Source organism: Sceloporus occidentalis, unplaced genomic scaffold (genome assembly GCF_023333645.1).
Source record: "Sceloporus occidentalis isolate IW3139 unplaced genomic scaffold, rSceOcc1.0.p SCAF_15, whole genome shotgun sequence".
Lineage (NCBI taxonomy): Eukaryota > Metazoa > Chordata > Lepidosauria > Squamata > Phrynosomatidae > Sceloporus > Sceloporus occidentalis.
The window spans coordinates 15,113,768-15,135,288 of NW_028316995.1; the positions used below are offsets into that span (position 1 = coordinate 15,113,768).

The 21,521-nt window shown below is 35.7% G+C and overlaps 1 protein-coding gene across 1 annotated transcript in view; it reads right to left on the reverse strand.

The window, feature by feature from the left end:
• LOC149303292 (centrosomal protein kizuna-like) overlaps positions 1-21,521 on the reverse strand; it is a 55,973-nt gene that overhangs the window by 12,424 nt on the left and 22,028 nt on the right. The window contains exons 7-14 of the mRNA XM_089481422.1: positions 20,798-20,956; positions 18,629-18,761; positions 15,869-16,016; positions 14,371-14,427; positions 12,678-12,765; positions 10,321-10,478; positions 6,879-6,959; positions 5,904-6,000 (exon numbers count right to left, since the gene is read on the reverse strand). Of these exons, the coding sequence (XP_089337548.1) occupies positions 5,904-6,000; positions 6,879-6,959; positions 10,321-10,478; positions 12,678-12,765; positions 14,371-14,427; positions 15,869-16,016; positions 18,629-18,761; positions 20,798-20,956 (921 nt within the window). The remainder of the gene's footprint in view (positions 1-5,903; positions 6,001-6,878; positions 6,960-10,320; positions 10,479-12,677; positions 12,766-14,370; positions 14,428-15,868; positions 16,017-18,628; positions 18,762-20,797; positions 20,957-21,521) is intronic.

The window sequence follows — 21,521 nt, forward strand, 5'->3', positions numbered from 1 at the left end:
TAAAACTCAAGTAGTTTTATAAGAAAAAACACGATTTCCTTGTTTTAAGTGCAAACATAGAACAAAGTGTCAGTTGCACATGTAGCTTACTGTTATTTTCACAGTTTATTGCATGATTAGGAACTTAACTGAAGAACATAAGATATCCACAAAACACCATTGTAAAAGCTGGATACTTAGAATTCGAGTGACCTCCTCTGGTTCATTCCATTACTACAGAGCAAGAAAAAAATGCCACACACGCTGTCTCTACCTCCAGGGGAATCTGCGTTAATCCACAGAGGTCATTAAAGAATACATCAGTTTCAACATTACATGGTTACGAGCCTCCACATTTAAAAAAAAAAAAAAAAAAAAAAAAAAAAAAGGCTGTCATGAATAATATTATTTTATTCCAATGAGAGAATATTTTCTCCTAGGTTTATTTTTAAAATATCCGGCAAAGTGCAAGCGTATGAGTGCTAGACTTAAATAGCCTGCCAAAAATGTTTTATGGGAAACAAAACAAAACGGGGGTTTGAATGTTGGAAGGCAGAACAGGGCAATGCGTTTAGAAGAGAAGGGAACTGGCATGTAGTCTCGGACAAAAAGGGAACAAGTGGTCTTTACTTAGAGAGCAGCGTCCTATTAAGGCTCGCGGCTTCACACATTCGCCTTTTTATCCCCATTCAACCACAGACTGATTTTGCTAGGGGAAATACAATAGTAGAAAAAGATTAACATTGAATGAATCTTTAATAATAAACTGTTACAGATTTGCCTATTCCCCTTGATTTATAATACAATAAACATTGGATTCTATTAAGTTTCATGCTCTAAAGATACTGCGTGCTGGAGAGAAGAAGAAGAAGAAGAAAAAAAAAAGCCGAGTATGAAAGAACTCAATTCTTTCGGTCTCCAGTACCATAATAGTGAAATGAGCATGTATAAATGGGCTAAGAGTATCTCTTTGCATCTTTTATAGTTTGTGTGTATTAATCTGTAAAGCTTATTAAGGGAAAGTCATTGCTATGCAAAGCAGTGCCCAATCCCTTTCTCTCACTTTTCAACAGAGCGCAGTGTTTAGCCAATAGGACTGGCCCCCTGGCCCTCATTCGGCATTCATAACATGCAACATTTGCACAATGTATCTCTCAAAGGCTGCTGAATAGGAGGCCTTAATACTCATGTAAACAACTGCAAACCAATTACTTAATGAATCAGACCCACACATAATGAGGTGCCAGACAAAGGCCTATAAATGCATTTTTTTTTTTGCGCCCAATCCCCTGCTTTAAAGTGAAATCCCTCGGCTGTAGTTTGGACTAAACTGGTGCATCATAATTATTGTCTCCAGGACATCAGAGGAAGCCATTTTTTTTTTTAATTTAGGTCCTGCCGGGTCTTCTTTGATGTCACTCATCAGCTCGCTGACTAAACAAAGTACAGAAGACCTTTTTTATCAATAAAATTAAAAAAAAGTACCGCGGCAGCACTGCGCTGTTATGTTTATTTTCAAGTACTGGGTTTTGAGACCACTTGTAAAAGCAATAAAGCACAAGGAGTGACTGCGGTTTAGTGGAATATTTAAAAGCCTGGAAGAAACTTCACAGGGTGCCAATCACAAACAAGCTAGCACCTGAGCTCCATGTCTTCCGTGCCACCAGGCTACCTTCCTTATTTTGGTTGTATAATCTCATCCACGGTACACTGATGTCAAGTAGGCACAACCATGTGTCGCTACTGAACTTAAAATAAAAACAGCCTATTATACATCGATTCTTGGGGAAAAAACTGCGCTGGCAATAAAAAAACCATGCTATTCAGCTCTGTAACAAAAGATACGCAGAATTACAAAGCATGGCGGCAAACACTACGCTGTTAAACACGGAGCTGGAATGTACAAATCAAAAATATAAGACCTTTGTACTATACTAGCTCCCAGTGTTTAAGGAAATACATATTTTTATTGTATAACGGATCATAACAATTTGTCGCTGAAAGGGAGCCGAGAAAATAACAGTGAGGCAGGATCCTACTGTATGTGCACATGGATAAGGATAAAGAAAGAGCACAGTCATTGGTCGGTGCCGTATCAGCGTAATAATGTATAATGTCTGTCCAGGCTACTCTGCCCAAGGTTGCATGGAACCTCCTGAGCCAGAACCATACATGAAATCACCAGAGAATTGGTGAATACTAAAAGCACACAAGACCCCATCCTTCCTATACAATATAAAGAGCACTAAAGGCTTCCCAATAATTATGGCTTAGATGCAGTGCTTTAAAAGTCAATTATAATCACCAATTCAGCTCCCTGGTAAGCAATATAGCCATAAAAAATAAGGTACAACTCGCCAAAATTGGGGTTCTTTGACATAATGGCGGAGGGAGCAATATATGGCCATACAGTGTAATGAAAGAGCGGGTTTTTTGAATGATATTTGCTGGGTATGTGCTGATGTCTTGCTCTGCACGAATGGCTTCATGGAAGGCAGGGCTAACCACGCATAGGGCTGTGGGTAGTTGTCCATAGGAGTTTGTAGTAGGAAGGAACTGGGTGGGGAACAGTGAAACCTGGCTGGATAATAGGCAAAAATGTAGGCAGGGAGTGGCCCCTGCCCAAAGAAATTAAACCGGAGATCTGGGGAAAGCAGTGCTTCAGCCGAAAACGTAGGATCCCAGAGTTCCCAGGTGTTCTGGTGTACCTCAAATTCCTAAAATTGTAAGCAGGGTCAGATTAAGTCATAAGAAGACTCAGACTGTAGTCACCCCAGGTCCCACGTCCTCAATGTGTTGTAATAGATCTGATGCCTTTCTCGGGGGCTTGCAAAAGCAGTAGCTTCTTTTGATTCTGCACTATTATGTTTTAATGTGCATTCATATTATTGGTAATTTTGTATATTGTCTTGGTATTGTTCATTTTCCCCCTCCCCCATTGTAGCATCGCTACAGAATATGCTCTATAAATGAGATAATGACAAAAAATAAAATAAATTCCGAAACTACTCAACAACTGAGCAGTTTGCTAGTATTATTACTGTATAGCTCTATAAAACAAATCTGAATATTTTTTTTTCTTTTTACATCTGTGCGTGTAAAGAAAGCCTTCGATATGTGTATTCTAGATTTATTACACTTAACAGAGTTCTTTAATCTTGAGCAAACAGAAGAACACCAGAAATTTAATGATGGCAATATATATGGTAAATAGCCACCAGTTATGTTTTCCAACTCAAAAATCCACGATCAATATATTATCTCCAATAAAACTGTCTTTTATGCTTCCTGCAATTACATGTCTCCGTATCATGGTTTTCATTGTCTGATGCTAGGTTTCGTTTTGATACCGCTCATACTTACCATTGAATGTGGAGAGTGGATTCCTGCTAATGGTGTACTCTCTTTATGACCACGCATGATTTATGTGGATCAGCAATAAAGGGAGTTCTATAGTCAATGGTGCTGAGGGATAATTGCTACTAGGAAACACTGATAAAAATATCTCTGTATTCAATAAAGGATTGCAGTGACCACAGCACACAGATGCAGGCATCTTGCTGAGTGCTTATGAGTTGTACATTGTACTGCTGCAGCTTTTCTCCATTCATCTGGACAGTCCATCAATTAAGTGGCAAAGATTTGTGATAATTACAGTAGTGTTCCTTATTTGTGGTCATCACAACGTAAGGCAATACTATTTGTCACAGAGAGGGCTGTCATCCGAAGAAGTACTCTAACAAGTAGTACTGAACAAGAGAGCATGTGTCCCCTCACTGGTATCAAATCTACTGAGCGCATTGGTCCTTTGCCTGTTGCAAGAGTGGGAATCATTACAATAAGAATACATGTTTCATTGTCAAAATGAGGAGGAAAAACTATTGTGACACAGTTTGTATATAGGGCTTTCGATTCTAGAGACTCTAGATCCGAACTGAGCAACATGTAGGTCTTATGATGTCAAAGTCTGATGTAAAATACTACATAAGGACATTAAATAGGTAGTCTGTATACTGAATACTGAAATATCTCATTGTCCCAACATGACCAACGTCAATGGAGTAAATACTAAAGCGTTGCTTTTAAGCACCTGCTTTTATTCCTATACCATATTCTAATGAAAACATCTTAAACTAGCCTGATTCAAGGAAAACACTGTCATCAGAGCGGGTTTAGCGACTGTGCTGGCAGCGATATCACTCTTTTTTACTATGCTATGCGACAATTGTACCGAACATTTGCATTTAAATTCCCTGTAATTATGGGAAAGAAAAGAAAAGTTAATACAGTCATTTTATCGCAGAAACCACCATAACCTAATTAAACATTACTTTACTAGTGAACTAGATAATATGTATACCCGGGAACATCCCAGCGCCGTCTACTCAGAGCTATGAAGGGCCAACCCCAGAAAGTTTCTGCGGCAAGAAGGGCCTAGCTGGCCTCGTAGAATGCGTTGTTAAACTGGGTGCACCCGCTCCAGATTACACCTTATACGGAGAATACATTTCTGGGTGTGATCTTTTTTTTTCCTCCCCATTAGTTGCCATGTGCTCTCTCATATGACTACTTGAGCTAACATACTTTTAGGACATTTAGGAAACAAATTAAATTCTGCATGGAAGAAATGTCAATTCACAAAGAAAAGGAGGCTTATTGGAAAGATGCAGCATTGCAGTTTGCTAATAAGTAATTTCATTACTAATTTAACATTGTTTTGCTAAAACAATTTCAGAATAATTGAGATATATTACACCCTTACCATATATAAGTAATACATATTATTATAAAACATTATTATTTTGCCAAAAAATATAGTCAAATTGAACTGAGCATTTTATATAGCAAAACAGAGCTGTCATCTTCAGCATCATTAAACGCATTCAGACTAGTTATTTGTAGCTTATACATTTTATTCTTTAATTGGAACCTTCATTTGGTTTAAAAATGAGTGAGTAATTCCCTCGGTTCACTGGGGCAAGACTTGCATTGCTAATTAATTCTCTTCCAATCGCTCCTCCTCGTATAGCTGCGACAACCAATCAGTTTCCACCAAAGAGGACTATTTTTTTGGGGGGGGGCTATGGTATGTATATGAGATGGCTCCTCACAATCAGATATATTTATAATAGTTTAACGTACGCAAGACATTCATTATACGCTCTGATATGTTACGCAAATAAACCCTGGCAGATCTGTCGTTTAACAATTCCTCTACACCCTTAATCTCATAAAAACAACACAGATTTTTGATATGTTTTTCTTATATGTATGACAATTAAAGAGTTCCTGGTAAAAAATTATTCATGAAGCCAAATTTAGCATGATTAAATAATGATTTCTGTTAATTTTGAATTTCAAACATTCAACATTACTGGGAGCGATGTTTCTAATGCTGCATTTAGTTACAGTGTCTAATTTGGTGGCCTTTAATCTGTAAACACAGTTCCTTGGTTTATTTTGATACCACACTATTTTATTTAGGATTGGGGTCGACATTAAGAATAAATACATTGTTAACATCTTTTCTGAATTGGGCATGTAAATCGGTATTGAGCCTAGGCTGAATTTCATCCCTTCGACAATCACCATTAAAAAACAAGCTCTTTTATTTCTTCAATACTCTTCCTGTATTATGTCTGCTCTTAGACTGACAATTTCCATTGTCTGGTCGCCAAGTAGCCCTACAGAGAGCAGCTGTACACGCTAATTTGAGGTTCACTGAGATGTCAATTGAGTCTTAAAATGAGAAATAACAGCTGCAAAACAATACCTGGGTCTTAAAAAAAAAAAATAAATAAAAGGCAACAAGTAGTAACTGTTTTAGATTTTCTGATCACAGATTAGTGAAAGTATAACTTTATTCATGGAAATTAAAATTACAAATATTTAGCAGTTCAAACGTGTTAAAAGATCTGTCTTACCTGGACATAGAAGTTTTTTCACTTGATGATAAACTAGCATCTGAGCCCGGTTTATTATTTGTCTTTGTCCTGAAATTGGTGTCACCAGCAGCTAATCCTATAAAGATACAGACAGGTTACTCACACACAGTTATCTTCGAGATTTGCAATATAAAGACATAAAATGACGGTAAATGACAGCATAAGAAATGATACAGGCAGCTTATAACGGATACCTTAAAACTGCATCACCACAAAACTGAGGGGGAAAATCAACCGTTATTTAAAAATTGCAAACATAATAATAAGATAAAAAAAGATTGTTTAATATTCCATTGGTTGCTATGGTGATAAAACCACTTTCCTGCCTTTGGAACCATAATCCCTTTTCATAAATACAGTATATCATTGCCAAATTCTTAAATAAAGCACTGTACACATTAGACTTGCGCTTTCGGATCGTATGGAGCCAAATTCTGCAATTCGTACAGAAAACGAGGCCAGAACTTTCTTCTGAAATTCGCAGGCCCTTTCACTCACATTCTCGTTCACTCTCTATCTTCTCTGGCGACTCCTTCTGCATCTTCTTGTTCTTCATCTTCTAGATTTTATCTTCTGTCTTCGCCCGCATCTCTGCGGACAAAATCTGTCACGAAGTTCTAGTAATGTGCTCTCACTCAATCCTCGAATTGGGTGCGAGGCCGCCATCAAAAGCTCCGCAATTTTGCCATAAGGTGAACTTCCGCCAAAATTGTCGAGGGGATATCACCAAAAATACCACCATTTTGGCACCAGGTTATGTCTACAGATATGCAGACGAAGATCAAAGATAAAAGAGAGAAGATGAAGAACAAAAAGATGCAGAAGTGGTCGGCAGAGAAGGTAAGGAAACATTTAGAGAGAGCGAGTCAGAGTGAATGTGGGCACCGGGCACCAAATTAAAAATGCCCCCAAATTCTTGTCTGAACTGAATGGGCAGGGAACACAATTTGTTACCTGAAACACTAATGGGACAAAGCCAAACCAAATTGTATTTGGCCCCTTTGTAGACATCTGGTATACAGTTACTAAAATGGCCTGCGAACAGGAATTACACGTAATAACAAATTTTACTTTAGGGAAGTAGACAAACATTTTAATATTGTTTTTACTTAAAAATATTTAAACAACAGTGCAGTTTCGTTGGCACAAAGCATGTGTTATTCCTTTTCCTTCATGCGGACCTTTCGGTACTGCATTCAAAACTATGAGAGGATGTTCAAATTTCACCATTTTCTTTAGAGATTCAGGTATGCAATGCTTCATTATCAAACTTTCATATATTGTCATTATTTTTATTATAAAATATTTTAGTTATTTAGTGACATTCTGAACGTGAGATATACATATAGAAAGCATGGACTGCTCTGCTTAATAGACCCTACAGTATGAAGGTGATATATGTACAGATACTCATTAAGCCAAGGGCAGGTCCCTAAGAGGCATCCAAATATTGGTGCTCAGATACTCAATGGACCAGTTGGGGAGATTGTAGATCCTCCTTGTGAGCAGACCAGTAACATATGACAGTCTATGCCTTGCCGACAAAACCTCTCTAGTGTATTTATCCGACACCACAGATCCTTTCTAAGACACAACGCTAGGCAACTTGGGCAGCAACCAACTAAAATACACCACTGCTAATGTACTATTAGAATACTCATGGAAATTTGTTATTTGGCCAATTCATCAATGGATCCTATTCAATTGAATAAATCAGCGGAAATAAAAGCCTTTCTATAAAACCAGAGCTGATGAAGGTCACCGTAATGCAGATTTCTCACATCTAGTTCCTTACAACGCACTCCTTTAAGTTGTAGCAGATATATGCATAGACAACCATGAAACGCGGGACAAGGCGACAAGACATAGAAGACGTTTTAGGTCACTCCCATGTGGCCACCAATACCAATACAATATTATGTATCTGATGCTATTACATTCCTTTAGTGTCTTCAAAATCTTTAGAGAAAAAAAGTATATTTGCCAAATGAGGCCTAAACAAAAATAAATTAAAGAAAATATCCTGATGTTTTGTTCAATTTTTTGTCACACGGATTGCATTGAAGTTTTCAAAAAAAAACCATGAAAGCTACCCTCCTGCAGCTATAGTTGGCCCGCTTATTAATCTAAGCTTGCATTCATGACCTATCACTTCAAAGCTACTAAATTAAGCTATTAGTGTCACACTGACTGGCAACGCAGCATTCTCCGGGAACTCCATGCTTCCACACGTATAGAAAAAATAAAGTAAAGCTCTTGGTAAGCAGTTTCTTTAGTTTCAATCTATGAAATATTCACACACAAAAACAGACCTACACACTGCCGGTATCATTAAATGTGTGCGGATTTTGGCCTTATTTAGACCGAGGGGTATCGGTGAACTTTCATCTCAAAGAAGGAAACATCACAGTGGAACGTTTGGTCACCGATAAATTAACCCCGCTGTGTAACGTAGCATGGTATTTTTCATGTGAGGTAAAATGACACTGTTTGGGAAATCTATGCCTTAATCTCCCAGCATGCATTGATGCATGAGAGAAATCGCGTCTGCTTAGAGCAGGGAATTAATAATCACATCTGCCTTGCACTTGACCAACTGGTAGACTTTCCTGCACGTCATGATATAAAAGCAAGCGAAGCCTTTCTGTGAAATGGTGGATTGTGGCATCTTTAACAACAACCTTTGGGAGGTGGAGGAATGGGTAAGATGGTTCCATTGATCTGCCTAAAAGATTACTTTTAAACTTGAAGAACAAACAATCATGGTGTGTTACTCAGTTGAGCATAAAAATATGTTATGTTAATATATTTTGCCTTTTAAAATATTCCGATAACAAAAATGCAGTTTTATGATGTGTCTATTTCCCTAGACATAAAATGGGGTGTTGTTGCCATCAGAAGTTTACAACATAACTAAAACCATTAATTTCATAATTGTCAAGCTACGTAACGGTTTTGCAGATATCTAGTTTAAAGGTCCTTATGAAAACTGAGAATGGCAGCAATCTAAGGCAGAGCCAGTATGATGTCATCAAATTTCTGCCCTGAATAGTTTACGCTCTTCTTCTCGACTAGCCTTACCCGCAACAATCAGCAACTAAATAATAGATAATAATAGATTTCAGTATCAGCCAATCACAATGCTCAGTCAGCATACTCCCTTTATTCAATGGGAGCGCTACAACACACGTGCAGGAAGGACACCTAGGTACACTTCCTGTTTTCAGTAAAGACAGGCAGGGGAGGAGGGAAATAGGCCAGAAGTCTCATTTTCAAACTCTAATAGCAAAACAAAGCAGATACCAATTTTTGCACGCAGTAAAATGCATTGGTGTCTGTGCAAAATGGACCTCGGTATGGATGTCATTTAAATGAGTATCTTTACCTTTTTTCAATTGTGTAATTAAAGTAGCAATTTGTTCTGTCAACACTTTACAAACATGTTATACCATTACATTATTTTCTGCCACCACCTTTTGATTGTGTTCCACAGTCCTCAGTATTTAAATAATGTATACATTTCCCTCTATACTATATATTTTATGTGAATGTATTACTCTTCCCTGTGCTTAATAAAGCTACCCCCTTTAAAGACAATATACTGTCTATGTGGAAATTTGCTCTACCATAAACAATTATAGCATGTTTAATTTAACAGCATGTACTAGTATTAATATAAGATACCACAGTTTATCTGGGACCACAGAAGCACGTAAATTATTTTAGAATAATGTTTTTTGAATACTGTAATATTTCAAACTGTATTTTATATATATATATATATATATATATATATATATATATATATACACACATACACACACACACATATATATACACACACACACACACATATACATACATACACACACACACACACACCACACATAATGTACAGGCAGAATGTAGAGTACCTCTTGTACACAATACACAGTGACAAAAAGAGTTAAATCTATACTGGATCAGCTGTTATATACAAAGTAAATATTATTGTGTTCATTGTTATAGGAGGATAATTTCTGCAAGTATTCCATAGCTGTATGCTGCCATCCTGCAATGCGTTATCTTCCCCTTGACACCATTGACAAACTGCACAAAAACCTAACATTTTTTTTAACATTTCCATAAATGTAATGTAGAATAAATGGTCAGTGTTTATAAAATTATATATATATATATATATATATATATATATATATATATATATATATATATATATATATATATATATATATACACATACATATACACACACACACACACACAATCTCTAAATCAGCACACTCACATCAAAAAGGTTATAAATGCTCATGACTGTAGTTAAAGCTACTTAAAAACACCTTTCTATATATAAACAATATAGATGACTCTTATCAGTGTTATTGAGTTCACCTACCAGGGATTTCAAGCTCTGAGACATCACTAATTTCCTCTTCGTCATCTTCCTCATCTTGGTGTTGAGGGTCTTGTTGTAGGTTCTGGAGGTCTTGAGCGGTAGCATCTGTCCAATTTGTAAGTAAACACATCAGGTTGGATTTAATGCTGGAGGCACATCTGTTACAAGTAGGTATATATGAATCCACCCATAGAATACAAGGGAAGAATTTGAGATAAAATGATGAGATATACCAACCCAGAGTAATCAACTGGGATTAATGACAGTCCTTTATTTGTACATTCATTTGAAATAGAAAGGTTAAACGCAGAAATTAAATTCAAATTGGGCAAATTCAAATTAACTTGCCAAGTCCATGCTCCATATTATTTTTTTAACTAAGCAAATTAAGTGCTTCTATACTATCATTAAACTTAAAATACAAAGGACAGAATGTTTAGATGTTTAAAAACGGAGTTGTCTACAATACCGTGGCTACCTTGAATACAGTGACACCAAGTGGCAGATTCTCTGCAAGTATGAATGAAACAATTTTGCATTTGTCCACCTCTTACTCCAAAAGACCTACAGTAACGTTAGACGTTTCTATCACTTGCCTCAAGTGTGTTTAGGAGATCTTTTGCCTACAACCTTATCTACCATGAATTGTGAGATAGCACACCTAAATAAAGCCACACAGAAATATATATATATATCCTCTTAAATATATATTGAGTACTATTCTCTATTATTTATGTGGATTTTATTTAATATTTCTACCCCCCCCCCAGGGCACCAACGTGCTCAGCCAAAAAATCTCTTAAAATCCGTTAACTGTACAGACATCTACCTGGAATGTAACTCAGGTAAAAAAATCAACAAAACTGAAACAGATCTTGGGAATTCCAGACAAGCGGCATATATACAGTATTGAATTATCCACAAATTGGCCCAAAAACCACCCAATATCCTTTTAGCTACCATACAAAGTACATCAAACTCGGTACTTAGTGAGGACTCCCTTTAGTGCGACCTCATACAAGTTGTTGTTCTAGTCAAGATGCTGGTAAGTCTGAGAATAAAAGTTAAGTACAATCTGTTGTCTCAAAATGTTTTTTGAAGAAGCCAAAGTTATTTTTAAAGTTTTAAAGTTTATTGGCCCTTTATATTAACACTAATTGTCATTATCTGCTACAATACTACACCACATCAAACTACCATTTCTAAAATTGAGTATTCTGAACATTTTCCTTTTGAGTGAAAAATTCTAAAAAGTAGATTATGTGCATTGTCTTCCACTTCCATGGCTTTAGCTTACAGGCCAATATATGTAGGTCGATTTAAAACATTTGTGTTTTGTAAGAAAATAAAAACAGTAATAAGTGCAAAAAAAAAAGGAAGACTAACAAATGATGATACGTGTAAAGCTAACACCATGTGTAATATTCCTCTAAAGGTATTTCATTATCTCATATTTAAATGCACATTAGCTTAATACAAATGATTGATGGTTGTGTAAAATAAATAAAAATTATAAAATAGACCAAGCAATTGTAATGTCCCATCACATATAAGATATTTTAAATGAAAATCTAGTTGGCTCAAAAAAAAAAAAAAAAAGATATAAAATTACTAAATGTTAATTAAAAAAACTTAATTCTCAAGAGATTTTGGAAAGGATCAGTTTTCAAAGACCTAATTGACAACGTGGGTTTCCTGCGGCTGACTGACGCTCCATGCTGAGCTTTGCTTTGACTTCAAATACGTAAGTGTGGAGCTGTAGCACTGAAACACAGTCTCTTTCAACAAATCGCTATCACGTTAGAAATTGTATGTATAGAGAATGCAATCGCTTAATTAGGGTTTTTTGCCTTCTTTTGGATCAAGAGTAGGAAGGTTAGGTAGAAGGGTTGAACTTGATGGACTTAGGGACCTTATGTACTATGTAACTATGTATGTATAACATTTTGAAATAATTATATACATATAGACACACACATATCTATCTATATATACTGTTTGTTTAAACCTATATAATAAATGGCATGATGATCGATAAGGTTCTCAATAATTACTAGAAGTTGTCACCCACTGCCCAAGACCATACTCTAGTTTTCTGCATTATTTTAATAACTTGTTTAGTCATTTTAACCCTCTGATACTCTTTAGTACACCATTTGTCATTTTTGTAGTTCCATTCTCCCAAAATCCAAACTATTTCCCTGCTTGACTTTTTCTCTGCGAGTTCCTCCCCAGAATCAGGTTTTAAAAATGTTTAATTCTGACCACCATTTCTTGGACTGTTGACCAGCGACCACTGATGAGGACCTTACCATTCACCGCCACCAATACAGATATCTCAAGAAGCGGTCCTGTACTTGTCAGCAAAAGTGACAGCTGCAAAAGCAGCTTTACTGCTCAGTCTGCACGTATAACTCTGTACCATTAGAAATTGCTCATTGTTTCCTGCACACAGAAAACATATTGAATTTTTGGATCATTTATCTATTTTATTCTTCTTTCAAGGCTACATAGGTTCAAGAGATATTAGAGAATTTGTTCTCCCTTCTGCTCCCTTTTATTGACATCAGCGGGCTAGTGTTTTAACAAATATTCCTATGTTCTCGATTTACTTTTTAAAATATAATAAAAACCTGTGAAAATCTTAAACGTACATTTATGTGATTTTTTTTTTGTTTGTAAACTTTAAACAGATAAAAAGGAACCTAAACAGAAAATGTTCCAAAAGTGTATGAAACCTATGAAAAAAAGAATTAATGTGTAGCAAATATTCAGATAACACATTCACAATTATCTGGCACCCTATGACAATATTTTACCAAGCTCTAGCTTTCCAACAGTTGCTGAGCCATATTATACATGGAGAACTTTCCAAAATGTGGAAGCCCTGTCCAAAGCCAGCTCTGCCAACCCCAGCACAATGGAAAACCCTTCCACTTAAAATGAAGGGGAAAGTAGAAGCATTAAACACTAATCTACAAACACCAGACAAATCAGAAGGCTATTTATTTTCCTCAGATCTCTTGTGGTGCTGCCACAACCACAAGGGATTCTGGGTAGGTCAACAATGATCACCTTTCGCCTCTATATCCACATACATAAATGGATCCCTTGAGTGGGATTTCCATCACCTTTACCTTACCATAACTTTTGTTGTGTACATTTCTTGTGCTCCTCCAAGCCTTAAGTATTAAGCCCGCATCACAAACCTCATGCTGACAAGTCTCATAAAGGACCAAACAGCTGTTCATGAGAGGTGATCGAACTACTGCACCCGAGCTCTGTCTAAAAGCTGTGGTGCAGCAGACATTTGCTCTCAAGGGATCCATATATAAAGTGTATATAGAGGTGAAAGCTGATCATTGTTAACCTTATTTGCTGCAATGTTAAATGATCAGAAGCAAGTAACCAACTATCTTACAAATTAGTGGGGTTTTAGCATGAGATCTGCCTTTTCTTTAAATTTCATGGTTTCAGGTGTGTCGCTGAATCAACACAGAAACATAGTATTTGACAACAGATAAGGACCATTCAGCCCATCTAGTCTTCCCATAAAGACCAATATGTGTGAATTATCTAACTTTATGGACTGTGATATGACCTCCTAGGCATAGAGCTGAAGGAAAATAGCTGCTTATCCTCAATCAAGAACTGAAACATTGAAGGAACATTATAACATTATGTGGCTTTTTAATAGGCATGTCTTAAACAGTCAAAATGTCGGTGCTTTACAAATGAGGAATAGTAACAATAAAAAATATTAAAAAATTAATATACCGACAGATACAAAATAGGAAATGTTTTTAGTATATTATGTTATTTGCATGTGTCTCCACCGTGTGCTAATTCGCTCAGTGTTGATTGTAAATACAGATATTTAAAAATAATACCAATTATATCAGTCGATATCATTTTTTTCAACTTAGGATTCATGCTCTCAATGCAGTAAATAAGTTTATGAAAATCCATGCTGCCATGTTATACTTTTATTTCCCCCGTTATGCAATGTGGGTGTTACCATAAAGCTTTTAATGCAAGAATTGCTTTTACCTGGAACACAATTTTTACTATAACGTTTTCTATAATCTTCACAGGAGCCTGCGACATCTGTACATCGAAACATAAAATAATGAAATGTTTCAAAGTTCTGATGACCAGGCCTGGCTTACTTCTGTCGAGCCCCTTGCTTTGAATATTTTTTTTTTTCTCCATATACTGTTGTCATCTTAAGTTTATTGATCTAGCCTTCTACTTTCTGATTCTCAAAAGAAAAAAGCGTGCTGTGAACTTTTTTTCTTTATCAAATATGTTTCTTGTAGGTCTGTTTCGACTGCTGTAGAAATGATTGACCCAAACAGGCTTCTTAAATTATTTATGCTCTAACTAGATAAAAATAATAATAAAAAAAAATGTACATACATACCATCAGTCTCTCTCTAAATAGCATGGCATCTACAAAAACCCAACAAACGTAATTAGCCGGAATCAAAGTTGCCTTCTCCACTGTGAACGAAAGTAGCTCGCACTCCACAGACCTAAATCAATGTGCCCGGTTTAATCATATAAAGAGTTTTTCATCCTAATTACCTAGCTCTTTAGATTTTGATGAGATGGATGCTGAGGAAGATAACCCAGCGAGTGTGTATTACCCAGTCATTATCCCAGACTAAACTTTGATTATTAAAATGGATTCTTGGCGTATATGGCTAACATAATTGCTTTTCCTATCCACAGACTTGACATAATTAAAATATATCATGTGGTGATTATTATTGATACTATTTTAAACCACTGCAAAAAAATATGTATGCAGCTTTTCAAATTGGCTAAAATTACAGAATAAAAAATGCTCTGTATTTTTGTGAAAATGAATCAGTACTTCTCATTGTACATCTAATGCCCACACCTAGTTAATTACATTTATTTCATCCAACATTTAGTTTACTGAAAGCACATAGCGTGCTATTATTTACACCACGCACATCCATGGATTTTCACAAACCCTTTTGTGTGTCCAGCAATGTAAAAATGGCACAATCTCATTCAGCGCGTTAAATTCATTCATTTCCAGTTACCTAATATGTAAGGCCAAAGCTCTCTTCAATATATCGATATGAAAAAGCAAGCCTATTCAGAAATATTATGTGGAATATGATGGTGCTACATAATTCAATATATGTAATAATAGCATGCAGCAAAAGAGCTAATGGTACATTTTGGGCAAATGTTGTATATGGCAAGTTTAATCACCTTGGGCTAAATCATCAATGGTCTTTTAATTAAACCTTTTAATTAAACCTTAAGGTACCTGTGACAATTTTTTTTTGTAGTACTTTTCCTATTTTAAAGTAGTGTCGTTATAACCTTATGGGGTGCTTTTTCATATGGGATTTTATTTAAAAAGTTTGAAAACATTTTTTTTTAGAATTTAAATAAAAAAACAGCATTTGTGATACAACACTCAGAGTGTTTTAGAAATGTTACTCGGATTGCACCAGTTAAAGGAAGACCAAATCATTTTGTGTTGACTTGTTTCTATGAAACTCACCTTGCTGTCTTGAGTTCTCATTTTTGTAGCGAAGGGGACCATGAAGATCATGGTCAGCTTGACGAGTCTTCGGAGGCGTGGTACCCAATGATACACAACTCTGAGAAGAAGACACATCCTTTCCATCTTCTAAAAAACCTGCCATGGCCTGCAACAATCAAGGAATACAGAAGCTACCGTCGAGTAAAAGTCATCATAAAAATGATTTTAGAAGATGCTATAATTTTTTGGTTGACAATACACAATTTTGGTACATTTTGGAGTTATTTATTATGTATAAAAGGCCACAAAATATTTTCGGGCTTCACAATTAAACCATCGTGTTTAACAATGTTCCTAGAATTAAGTCCTTCTTACAATTTATATCACCCAAGTCTCCAGAATACAGTAGTATGAGGTGCTGGCTTAGTTAATTAACGACTAGTTTGTTTTTTTTACGACTCTGTTTTACATATTTTAATGGACATTGAGATAATTAGAACACTTTTGAGTCTGTGACCTTTATCTTTTAACTAGAATATTACTATATAAAATATAACGTCCCTGGAGGAAAGAGTTCCATTATTTTTGTAGCAAGATGTTGGACCTCAAAACCTTAAAATCTGCTTTGTAGAATGCTCAAAGAAAATCCATGAAGTTTTTTATATTTTTTGTTGTTTTTTTTACAGTTAACAGATCTTCAAAAAAAGAAATCTTCAAAAAAATGGAACTGGCCAGTAGAAAGGTAATTCAAGGAGGAATTTGATTTCTGTTTTGGAGTCGAATGGACTCTTCCCACTTTGAAGCAAAATTGGAAACCACTTCAATAGGCTGTTGGGCTTTTTATAGATGAACATCAACAGATGAGGATTTACGTTAGTCTGAACTATGCCCCATATTACCTACAAACTATGCCCGTTTCCAACCATGCGTCCAAAATATCCTATATTTTCCACGTTGGATCCAAATGTTTGTAAAATTTGGCAAGTTCCATGCCTATGTGCACATATACAGTATAAATATACATACAGTTCTACTTGTATATACTGTATATTGACAGTGACAGCAAACAAAGTATGCGCACACTTCGCCTAAAATGAAACGTTCTTAAATGTTCATTTATATTAAAAAGCTGCCTGTCTGAGCTGGCGTTCAATGTTTGATCATTTCAGTTCACAAGTCAATATTTTGGTTAAACATCCTTGATTGTATTGCCAAAGCTAAGCAACAGTAAAAAGCCATAATTGCTAAATATTTTGAAATTCAAAGATCACAAAAAATGGACTGGTAAGCCCAAATAAAAAAAAAAAAAAGGGAAGAAGTGTATGTAAAAGAAAAGAAAAAAATCAGTATTTCCATGGTGGTAATATATACCCACTTTACACAAAGCACTTGTGTTTGATTCAAGGTTAGATAAGGATTTTATCCCAAGCGTAATTAAGCTAAATGCTTTACACTACACAAAGCTTGCAACACAAGAATTCACTAGAATGGCAGGGATCATACATGCTCACATCTTGTAGACAAATTCCACAGCGACTCCATAGCTCACAAAGGCTCAGATACAAGGTTCATTTGCTCTGCTCCAAAGGCCATATTCCAAGGCCACTCTCGTACTGAGGAAAAGGCTCCAAGGCTACTCTATTACAAAGTGAAGAACACTCTAATAAGCTATTAAGAGGACAATGTAAATCGGGGAAGTACAAATGAAAGTGAAACCATGGAATGATTTGATCTCTGCATATGGGTGAAAACACATCTGCAACATGTAATTATAAAAATATGTTAAAAAAATTAAATAAATAAGCTTCATAACCGACTCTGCATTTCATTGATGTAACAGTATTTCATTTGCAGGCAGTGTTGCTTAGTATTGGGACTCTTAAGATTAAAATAAGAGTTTTGACCCATACAAAGCGTTTATTTATTTATTTATTTATTATTAAACCGTTTATGCTTTGTCCATCACTATTCAGCAAGTCGGATGTTGCGGTTCCATTCCTCTGCACCATACTTTATTGGTCTATATATTTTTCACAAACATACAAAGCTGCAACAGAATAATGAGAAATTCTTACCGAAAACCCCTCCTTTTTTTTTTAGCAAATGTAGGCAAACTGTAATCGGGGCAAGGCAGTTATGATATCGCCAATATACATATACGCACACAGATACACATATATAACTGGGCAACTTGTCTTAATTGATGGAACCAAGAAATCCGCTCTCTACCAGAAAATCCAAAAGGAGAATGTCCGGTCATCAGTTTGTAACCTAAAGCTTATGCGCAGTTGGGTTATGCAGCAGGACAATGATCCGAAGCACACAAGCACGTCTACCTCTGAATGGCGCAATGAAGGTTTTGGAGATCAAAGTCTTGGCTTGAATCTGATTGAGATGTTGTGTCATAACCTTAAAAGGGCAGTCAATGCCCCAAAACCCTCCGTTGTGGCTGCATTAAATACAATTCTGCCAAGAAGAGTGGGCCAACACAAAATGTGTTATTGCCGCGAGTGGCACAATCAGTTATTGGGTTTAGGGGCAATTACTTTTTCTAAAGAGTGATATAGTTTTTCATCAATTCTCTAATAAATGAAATTATCATTTAAAGCTGCATTTTGTGTTTATCCACATTGTCTTTGTTTCATATTAAAATTAGAGGGATGATCTGAAGCATTTAAATGTGGCAAAAATTGAACAGCGCCGTACACACACACACACTCGTTACTAAACACATTTTGTGTTCATTCAAGTTTGAAATATAGCCATAATTGAAATTACCTGGTGAGGTTTATTGTTCCACATCAATATTGTTGATAAGCATTTAGGAAGATCTCTTTCATTGAAAATTCTTTGTTCTTTCAACAAAGAAATGTGATCAAGCACACGTTCTTCTAATGATTTAGAGAAAGCCCTGTAAGACGTAAGAATAAACACAATATAAGAATGCTTTTCCTTACTGTGATGGTGCATTAACAAAAATCAGTGGAACTTACTAATTTACCATCACCCGGCATCACAAATTACATTTAGAAGGTAAAATCGACGGTTTTGACTGCGCTCTTACTAGGTATGGCCACAATGAAGGAAACCTTAGGAAGTCATATTTTTGTTAATACTATTTTTTTTTTCTTAAAATGTTTATGGGGGGGAAACATTACTGTATAAGCCATGGGAAGGGGTAGGTAAGAATAAACAATCCCCATACTGAACCAGTAACATCCTTACCCCCTGCAAGATTTCTTGGGGTTTCTATATTGATAGAAGATCTTATTATATCGAATTATTATCGAATTCCAGACAAAAGGAGTTTGGAGATCCCTTCTGGGTTTAGGGATGATGCCAGTTAAGGGCTATCATAACTGCAACCCTTTTAACCATTTTACTTTGATCTGAAACCTTTACGTGTTAATTTGACCTTAATGATTTTTTATTGATTTATATAGCACCATTACACTCTGCATTGCTGCACAATGGGATTTCCCCGATGTCACGTTTTCCTAGTTTTATAATAATCCCTCTGTGCTCGGTCTATATTTCCACAATTTTCTAAATCACTGTCCTTTGGCAATGGCTTGCAAGCTCCTAACAGCGAGGCTTTCGGCACTTATTTTAATGGTCCATTCTTGCATGTTATGGATATATTTATTAATCACTAACTGTATAGTGCTGTGAACGAAGTATATATATATATATATATATATATATATATATATATATATATATATATATATATATATATATATATATATATATATATATATATATATATATATAAGGTGTGGGGGAATTTGCAGTCCAGAGCATTTGGATTGCCAGATGTTGCCAGTGTCTTCTTAAAATGGAGATTGTATTGGCAATAAACATGGTCGCCTAGTACTGGACTATTGAATGGTGCACTGCAAATGATTACATTCAGATACACATTAAGATGCCTTAATGCTTAGTTCTGGAGCCCAGAATATGATGAGTTTTCTTTGGTGATAAATGCATTAGTGGTATATTTTGCCCATCCTTAAGAACTGTGTTTGTCACTAATTGTTTTAAGTGATGTATTTCTAAATGTTTTAGCAGTAGTAAAAGTACTAAAAAGTTATTTCTAGTGACATCAAGGTGGAAGTTCCTCTTCATCTGATATTACACATTCACTTTCTGTAACACTTTTGCCAACTTTTCTCAGACCTATTTTTCTCTTTTTGTTTTCAAGTGTGAGAACATACGAAAGCTACGCAGATGTTGTATCACATTTGCCTTTAACGTGATTCCCATTTATGGTGCACATCTTAATTTCAGCAAAAAAAACCAAACTCAGATGCTGCAGATGGTTTCTGTGGTTGCAAATCATACTCAAATGACTTATTGTAATGTTTGGTGTATATACAATATAGAATACGAGGTTAGACGTAGCGATCAATTCATTCAAATTACAGCATATATCCATATATTTGCAAGTATATGGTAACGTAAAATATCCGGGTTTAGCAAAAGTGTCACATTTCTGACTAACGCCATGAATATGTTCTTATGCATAAACCTAATTTAAATATTAATAGCCAGGCTTTGTACTCACAGCACTGGGATTAACTAGATGCTGTCTTGGTGCGTTACCTTCGGAAATTGTTAACATTAATGGTGACATTATCTAACAGAGCTGTATAGCTGGCAAACACTGACATTATCAAATTTCTGGTTTAACGTTAATGCTTACACCGCATATTTTTTTAGAAATGTGATTTTCATTTATGAATTGATTTTTTTCTTAACTTTTATTATTACTTATAGGTTTTTTTCTGTACTCCCTAAAAATATAAAATACATCATTGCATTTCATAGACAAAGTCCCACAATAACGTACTTGTATATGACCATACACCAACCTGATATGTATATTATAGTTAAAACGGAACATTGGTAATTAAGACATGTCCTTCAGCTTCGGGACTGTCATACCTCTTTTCACCTGTATCGCTTTTGCAGTCTTTAGGATTTTTCTTAGATGAGGTGCATGTAGTCAGTGTGCTCTTCAACAGCTTCTGGAGCTGATAGAGGACGAGTGCTGAACAAGCCTCAAGGTCTTCTACATTCAGAGTCTTCAGCTGATTACAAAGGCTAAAACATAAGCACGGGTACTACAATGTTATGAACAGAGGCAGTTAGAAAAGAGCTCCTATTACACAAAGAAAAGTAGAATCTATCAAAAATTTATTGAAAAATCAATGCAGGGACTACAAACAATGGTTTATAAATTCATTGTGCGTTATAAAAAAATAGAGTGAAATCAGTATTATGGAAGGAAAGGTGATGTACGGTATGATCAAAGTCGTTCTTCAAATAAATAGAGGCTAACATTCAAATTACCAAATATACTGGAGTCTTGATGTGCTATAAACACACATTTACGAGCTCTTGTCATTATCACAAAAAATCACGTTGACCTGGGTGTGGAAAGCCCTTGCTTGAGTTAGAGATGTCACATCAACAATATCAACGCAAATTTGTATTTTGAGAACTATGGTGCACGTGGCTCATATTTTGGGGTAGTTTGCATGGACATTAAGTCATCTGTACCAGTAGGTGGGAATTGCCTTATTCATAATAACGAAATGCATGTATGTGTTATTTCGTTTTTGACACTTTCTAAAAAGTACCTGTAGCTTTGATTAAGTGTGTGCTG